The sequence below is a fragment of the Acomys russatus genome, chromosome 2, assembly GCF_903995435.1.
Source record: "Acomys russatus chromosome 2, mAcoRus1.1, whole genome shotgun sequence".
NCBI classification, from domain to species: domain Eukaryota; kingdom Metazoa; phylum Chordata; class Mammalia; order Rodentia; family Muridae; genus Acomys; species Acomys russatus.
Window position 1 is genome coordinate 70,334,951 of NC_067138.1, and position 8,434 is coordinate 70,343,384.

Below are 8,434 nucleotides of genomic sequence, written 5' to 3' on the forward strand. Positions count from 1 at the left end.
TGGCTTCCACAGCTGGCGGTTCTGTCCCTGGATTTTATGGTAAAAATGGGGCATGTGCAAAAGTATCCAGAGTGGCTCTCAGCTGGGTTCCTGCTGCACAAAGAGTTCTTAGACAGTCCCAAGCGAGGAACAGAATGCCTCCTGCTCAGCTGCTCCCGTCTCCCTCCCCGCTGATGCCTTCCTGTAAATGGATTTGACTCTTGACAGTCTCCACGAGGGCAGGGATCTTCGTCTTGGTTTGGCTTGGTTTTTTGACATTTTGAGAGAGGGTTTCCCTCTAGCCTCCCAACTCAGGAGACTCCACCTCAGCTTCCCAAGATCTGGATTACAACTGACAGCACTGCCATTTGGGATCTCCGTTGCTCGAAGCATGGTCAGCAGCCACCAAATACTGAAGGAACGAGTTAAGTGAAAGTCCGAGGGATCAATGCAAATGTCCTAGGTCTGGGGTTTCTAGTAAAGACAAGAGAATGATGTCACTATGGTAGCAATTATCTGTCAATGCTGGGGGTTAGCGGGGCTACTGCCTTAAAGATGTCTCACATTTTTTCCAAAAATATATTTATTTTTAAAAACAAAAATCAGGTATGCTTCCCACAGCCCAATTTTCCAGGAACAAGCCAGAATTTGGCTTCCAGCTTATCAGAAAGGTCGAACAGCAATCATTTCACGCAGAAGTTATTTCTCCCTGCAGGAGACAGAAAATACTCTGCTAGGTTGTACACACTTAATTCTCTAAATCTGGATGTTTTTCTACCATCATTGTATTCCATCCCAGTGGTCTGGCATGTGAGAGAATCCATCTCTAAAATTCAAAGTTTCCAAACTGAGATGTGCGGTTGTTGGGCTTGAGCTGGGGTTTATAACCAATTCGATCATTGATCATTTGTTCCCGGCTCTTGGGGTCACTACTGAGCCCGGCAGCTCCTTCTCCATCACTGGCTCCTACAGCTTCCACATCTTCCTTCTGTTTCTTACGGGTCTGAAAATATTTTTAAAAATATACATTTAGCACAACATTCTTTCAACTAGCAAATGTTTAGTATACCATGTATACTAGGTACTGGGAAAGCGACAGGGTTAGGAGCTAATAAAAAGTAAGCTGATATCTCAAGTTTAGGATAGTTACAAGAAGGATACAAACGTGCCACCTTAGATGTAACCCTACGTTCCAGGATGTCACAGTCTAGAAGGCAGATGGGCATGCAGACTTGTGAGTATAGCACAGAGGCTCAGGGCTACAATGGGAGAAGCCCACAAAGCCAAGGAGACGCACAAAGGGGCTGAGGAATGCAGAGTATGGCATGGAGGCCCAGCAGCACCCTGCAATTGGAGATAGCAGGCGCAGGGCAACAAAAGGGGTTCCCGCAAAGTATTGCTAGTGAGAACAGGGGAAAATGACATGACTAGTAGTCACCAAAAACCCACAGCCGGAATGACTGGCTCCGTGCTACTATGGTAACACAGGAGAGATTTTGCTACCTTGTCAGTAGGTCTTTTGGATTTTAAGTTTTGTAAATTAATTATCTATTGGTGATTTTAGGAATTGAATCCAAGGCCTCATGAGTGGTAGGCAAACAACCTACCACCAAACTGTATCCCAGCCCATTTGGTTTTTGGATTTGTTTTGATTTTTTAAATTTTCCTTTTATTCTTGATACTACTAGTACAACTCACCAGGTAATAAATCAAATGCAGTGAAAAGAAAATCTATAGCCAGGAGGTAGTGGCACACGCCTTTAATCCCAGCAGTTGGGAGGCAGAGGCAGATGGGTCTCTGTGAGATAGAGGCCAGCCTAGTCTACAGAGTAAGTTCCAGGATAGCCAGGGCTACACAGAGAAGCCCTGTCTCAAAACAAAACAAAACAAAACAAAAAAACAAAACAAAACAAAAAAGAAAAAGAAGGAAAAAGAAAAGAAAGAAATCTACAGCAGTAGAGGGCCTTGATGACAATCCAGGTGACACTACATTGCTCCAACAGTTGCCACACTTGTTGCAGCTAGTGGCTAAGGACCTCGTAAGCAAGAAGGGTTTCCTGCTTGTGCTAGAGAAACCTTCCGGTTATGGGTGTCACTCCCTCTGTGACTGATTTCCTAGAGTTTCTTTAAGGGATTTGGCTGGACTGTCCCTAAGTAACCTATAGCTCTCCTGACAACTCTCTTCCCTAAGAATGGAAGCCCCTTCTTTGCTGTGTTTAGAACTCTGCTACTTGCCCGGTGTGATGCCAGGGAGGCAGAAGCAGGCAGACCTCTGTGTTGGAGGCCAGCCTGGTCTACAGAGTAAGTTCCAAGACAGCCAAAGCTACACAGAGAAACCTTGTCTAAAAACCCCAAACAAAACAGAAGTTGGCTACTGGACTATTAAAAGTTCAAGGCCTACCTGGGCTACATGGTGAAACCTTACCTCAAAACAACAGACGCATGCTGCCTCTCCACCACACCTGCCCGAGTTCCCTTCACTAAACCCGCTTAGCTGTGGGTCTATAATCTGACTGACTTCCAAAGCCATGACAGTTCCACCACTGCTGTAATCACACCATTTGCAAATTCCCTCCATTGTAGCCACCATATATTCAGCCACTACCATATCTACCTGAGGGTCCCCATCCTGATCCTGTTTATAACTCCATGCAGCCACCACAGCCTGCTCCCTAACAACCTCTGCTGCCACCGCCTCCAACACTACAGCCTTCTACCAAAGTTGCCACCATGACCAAAGTTAACTTCCAGCACTTGCAAAGTTTCCTTCACAACCTAGAGAAGTCACCAGACCCACTCCCATGGCCTCCATGTTATCCAGTGGGGTGCATCTTACTGAAGAAGGACCTTTTCCATGTCAGAATGATGCCAATGAATAATCTTCTTCTGAATCAACTGTAGAATAACTGGTACAATTTAGAAATCCTTTCTCTTCCACTGTTTCACAACTACTTTCAACCCTGCGGTACAGTTCAAAACAGTCTCTTAAAGTATATGCATCTGAATATTTTTTACTATCACCAACAAAAGTCTTCCCCACTGTTGAAGTGCACAAGGCATACAGAATCCTCTCCAGAAAGGGCTCTGTGGTTCCACTCTATGCCTATCAGCCTTGCATGGGTAAGCAAATGCTGATATCAGAACAAGACCATGATCCATGAACATTTTCTTTGGGGCTTTCTAGAGACCAGACTATTTGTGAGTGTACTGCACTTCTCCTATAAGCTCTCACTGTACCTTCAAAGTTCAGGCCAATAAGGTTCCACCCATCATGGCTTGCTTTCTCTGATTCACAACCCTTATTCCTCCTGTGGTGGCAACAATGAGGAGACCAGACTGATTTTATGGCCATTTGGAGACTGGACTCAACCTTTCCAATCCAAGTTGAATGTGGAATACAGAGGAGGAATTAGGCTTTCTTCTTTCACAAAAGAGGTTTGATTCTAAGTTACAAGTGGCCCCAGAATTCCCACAGCCACCACTGCCTGACTATAAAAATGGTATTAGATGACAATAACTTTCTAAAAACAGTAGATGCTTTATCTATAGTTCTTTACTGGGAGCACAGCTTAGCTGCTCTGATCACTGAAATAATGTTGGTAATTCCATACCACCTACTGATGAAGTGTGACCCCACCCCACCCCCCAAATCCCAGCATCAGTGTATTTCAGTCAATGCAATAAGGCTGGGCCTAGGATCCTTTCTCTGAGGTGCTTGGGACCCGAAGTATTTGAGGCTCAATTTTTTCCTGATTTTGGAACATTACACACTGGTTACAAAGCTCAAGCATCCCTAAGCCAAAAATCCAGTATCTGAAATGCACTCAAATATGACATTTCCCATGGTTACCTTTAAATAACAAATGTAATACGGAACTTGGCCATTAAGGTGGCCGCCCAAGCATGACAATCAGCGTTCAATCCCCGGAACCCATGAGTTTTAAAAAACAAACAAAACAAAACTGGACATGGTGGTAGAGAGCTGTAATGGCAGCACCTGCTAACAGCAATCTAGGAAGATGGCCTGGAAGCTGTGGGCAAGCTAGCCTGAAGTCTACAACAGAAACAGGAAGAGACCCTGCTGCAACAAGGCAGAAGGAGAGAACCAACTCCAGAACATTGTCCTCTGACCTCCACACATGCATCATGGAACATAAACACCCTCACTTACCCATTACCACATACACAATAATAAATAAATAAAATTGTGTGCATGGGTGTACTGAATTTCCTGTTACTCTCTAGTTAGTCAACTAGACTAACTGGACTCCCATGGATACTGCATACATATGGTATGAACACTTACATGTAGTCAAAACGTTCATAAGGGCGTTGGTTTTGTTTTAAAGAAAGACCAGAACCAGACATAGGAGTGCACAATTATGTCAGTACTTGAGAGGCTGGGGCAGAAGTTGGAAAGCCTGAGCTACACATTTAAGACAGGGAGGGAGGGAGGGAGAGCCAGAGAAAGAGCCACTTTTTCTTTTCATTGTAATTATTGCAAGATTCTCCCTCCTGCCTACGTTGCTTAAAAGGACACCAAACCTACTACCTTTGGTGGAAAGGCCAACTCAACAATGAGCTGACTCTGTAGAGTCAAAGTCCAATATGCCAGCATTTTATGACTAATTACAACTAAAGTTTAAACCATACTTGAAACTCATCCTTTCGGGCCTGATGATGCACGCCCATGATCCCAGCACCCAAGAATCTGAAGCAGAAGATCACAGTGTGTTCCAGACCACCCCGGCCTACGGTGAGACCCTACTTCAAAAAATAAAGAAGCAAAGCCTCATCCTTAGTAATATACTACAAATCTGAGGGTTCCTTTTTTAATACTCTTTTTTTCCCCCAAGATTTATTTACTTCATGTATACGAATGCTCTATCTGCATGTACACCTGCATGCCAGGAGAGGGCATCCAACCACATTATAGATGGTTGTGAACCACCACGTGGTTGCTGGGAATTGAACTCGGGACCTCTCGGAAAGGCAGTCAGTGCTCTTAACCGCTGAGCCATCTCTCCAGCCCCCACTCCTATACGAGTTCTTAAAAAAACAAAAAATTGTGGACTAGAAAAACTACTTAGTGAATAAAGGCACTTGCTGCCAAGCCTTAGAGTTTGAATCCAATGCCAGGAATAATGAACATGGTGAAAGGAGAGAAATTTATTCCTGTATGCTGTGGTGTAGCTGTCTCTGTCTCTGCCTGCCCCCCCCCCCTTCTCTCATGCATACACACATACAAAACAAAACAACTGATGATACTTTGGGAATACTACAGCTGTTGGGCTGAAGAGAGAAGGGGGGGCGGGGAGAAACCTACATTACCAGTCTTCATCTCTTCATGTGAACACTATAAAACTAATCACACCCTGGTGCCAGCGTGCAAGGTGTAAAGCCCCTGCCATATAAAGTACCTCCTAGAGCAGCAAACACACACAGACTTGTAGAGAGCCCTCTGGGAAGAGCCCAGAGCTTAACAGACCAATCCAGCCTGCAGGGAGCACCTATAGGAAGTCAGCATAGGGTGGTAAGTGACTTAACCCAGCTAGGGACTGGAAGGGGCCAAGTCAAGACGGGGAGGGGAGCCTGATGAAGGGATAGAGCCCATCAGGCAAAGAGAACAGCATACATAGCACTGAGATTAAAGAGACTTGACAGATAAAGTGGAGAGACGAGCAAGGACCCAGTCACAAAGGACCTCATGTATCATGCTTAGGAATCTGGACTTCATCCTGGAAGTGTGAAGAACTCTTTTCTTTCTTTGTTTCTTTCCTTCTTTCGACACAGTTTATGTAACAGTTCTGGCTGTCCCAGAACTAGCTCTGTAGATCAGGCTGGCCTTGAACTCACAGGGATCTACCTACCTCTGCCTCCAAAAATGTTATTCTTATTAATGGATAACTAATATATGGCAAAGCCAGATTTAGAAATATGTACAGCTGCCAGCTGTGATATTGTATGCCTTTAACCCCACCACTCAGGAAGCAGAAGCCAGCCTGGTCTATATAATGGTTCCAGACAGTAGGATCCTGTCTCAAACAAACAAACAACAACAACAACAAAACAGCTCTCCACTGCAGGCTAGATTTTATGGTGAAGCAGCCGGGGATGATTTCTGAAACCAAAGTTCCTAATATAAAGACTTTACAGTAAACAACCAAATGATTGCAAGGAGCAGGTGAATGTTCAGAGTTTCTAATACGCACAAGGTCTTCATTGGTCTCTAGCACTGAAGGGCACAGCTGCTCTTTGGCTACTTGGTGGCTCTTTTTTCTTCCACCCTTGGGGCCAGTTTGCTCTTCACTGTCAGTTTGCTCTTCTTGTTTTCTCTTTGCACGTGCTACTAAACAAACTGTGACCAACAGCAACCAACCAACAAGCAGCAGCCCAGCAACTCCCGGGGCCCTAGCATTTATATATCCTCTGAAAAGTCCCCAGAATTCCAAATATCCCATAATTGCTGCAACTATCAGCAACTGGCAAAACCACGCCCCTGCTAGAGCACGAGGCAAATCACAGGCAGCGGCTGTGGACAAGCTGAAGCAGCCCAATATCCCATACCTGGGATTAAAACAAAAACATGTCCTTATAATATTTCTGTATTTTTAAAGGAACCAAACTTCTCACTACAGAGGGGAGAGAATAATGGTAACTCTAAGATAAAACAAATGCTAATAGGCTGGGATGTTGCTTAGTTGGTAGAATGTTTGCCTGGCAAGCACAAACCTGAGACTACATAGGTCACAGGCCGAGGAGAACCCTGAGCCAAGTCTGCTAAAGGGACACTGCAATAAGATGACAATGTGTTGCCGTTCCCTTAGGTCAGTGTCTTGCTCAGCCCCATCAGAGACGTTTCTTCTTGCACTAGATGGGAATTAACACAGAAACCACACTGGACAATGTGTAGAGAGTGGGAGACTTTGGAGCACTCGGTCCTCAATGGATGTCTTCGTCAAACCCCTCCCATCAAGTCTCAGGGATGTGGAGGAGGAGCCAGAAAGTTGTAAGGACCAAAGGAAGGGAGGACTGCAAGGAAACAGCATCATCCAGACACAACAGGACACACATGAACTCACAGGGACAGACTGCGGCAGCATACACAAGACCTACACAGGTTCAAGTCACATAGGGTCCCAGCACTGAGGGAAAAGGAGACACATGGTCTCACCCCTAACCAAGCAGCTATCTACAACTGACAGCACTGTCAAAGGGAAAAATCAGTTTTATCCAATATCTCCCACATCGCTGATATATCAACCACACTCCTGAGTAGACTCCATGCCCAGGAGTAGTTGGTCAACACAAAATTAACTCAATGGTACTTTTGTGGACTTTCTGTTTCTTGTTTTGGGAATTTGTTTTGTTTTGATTTTGAGAGAGAGAAAAAGAACATAAAGTTGAGTGGGTAAGGAGGTAGGGAGGATCTGGAATTGAGGATGGGGAAATATGATCAAAATATATGAAAAAATAATAAATAAAATAGTACTATTAAAAAAAACTGTAAGCTGGGTATGGTGGCGCCCGCCAGTGATCCCAGCACTCAGGCAGGCAGATGGCTGTGAGTTTGAGGCCAGCTTGCTCTACAAGTCCAAGGCTACAGAGAAACCTTGTCTAAAAAAAAAAAAAAACCCAAAACTGTAAAAGGATCATTTTCTGTTATTTCAGGCTACCAAGTTCTTTGCTAGGACAGGCACAGGAAATTCATTTCTGTTTTGAGGTGCCTGTGAAGCATCCAAAGAGATTTCAAATAAGCTGCTGGTAGAGTCTGCGGTTCAGAAAGTGATTACGGTCTGAAATGTCCCCTAAGAAGCCAAAGTGAATTCTTTTTTTTTTTTTTTTTTCTTTTTTTAAGATTTTATTTACTTATTTATGTATACAATGTTCTGCCTGCATGTGTGCCTGACCACCAGAAGAGGGCGCCAGATCTCATTATAGATGGTTTTGAGTCACCATGTGATTGCTGGGAATTGAACTCAGGACCTGTGGAAGAACAGCCAGTGCTCTTAACCTCTGAGCCATCTCTCCAGCCCCACACAGTGAGCTCTTACCTCCAAGTCCTTCCGAATGCTCTCAAACTCTTCAATGTCATCGAGCTTGAGCTCTAGGCGTGTTGGTTTTCGTCGCAGCATATTGAAATCAACACTAGGCCCAGGCCCAGTGAGCTGTGGGCTGTTACAAATGGCAAGAGAGGAAAATCTTCAGGTGCCAAGTCTCAGCTACAAACAGATGAATCTGTGAACGCGAACAACAAAATGAATGGGGCATTAACTCATTTAGATTTCATGCACAGGCTTCAAAATATTTAGGCATCTGTTTATTGCTAGACCTAAAAGATGGCTCTGCAGCTAAGAGCATACACTGCTCCTGCAGAGGGCTCAAGTTCAATTTCTAGCTTATCATTGCTTGTCACTCCAGCGTCAGGGGAGCAGATGCCTATGCCTCCTTGGAC

General features: G+C 44.6%; 1 protein-coding gene across 1 annotated transcript; it reads right to left on the reverse strand.

Moving 5' to 3' along the window:
- Positions 1-496: 496 nt before the first annotated feature.
- On the reverse strand, positions 497-8,229 carry Cdc26 (cell division cycle 26). The gene is made up of 2 exons (XM_051162849.1): positions 8,034-8,229; positions 497-982 (listed from the first exon to the last, which is right to left on the reverse strand). The coding sequence occupies exons 1-2, from the start codon at positions 8,112-8,114 to the stop codon at positions 806-808; spliced, it is 258 nt and encodes an 85-aa protein (XP_051018806.1). The 5' UTR covers positions 8,115-8,229; the 3' UTR covers positions 497-805.
- Positions 8,230-8,434: the final 205 nt, after the last annotated feature.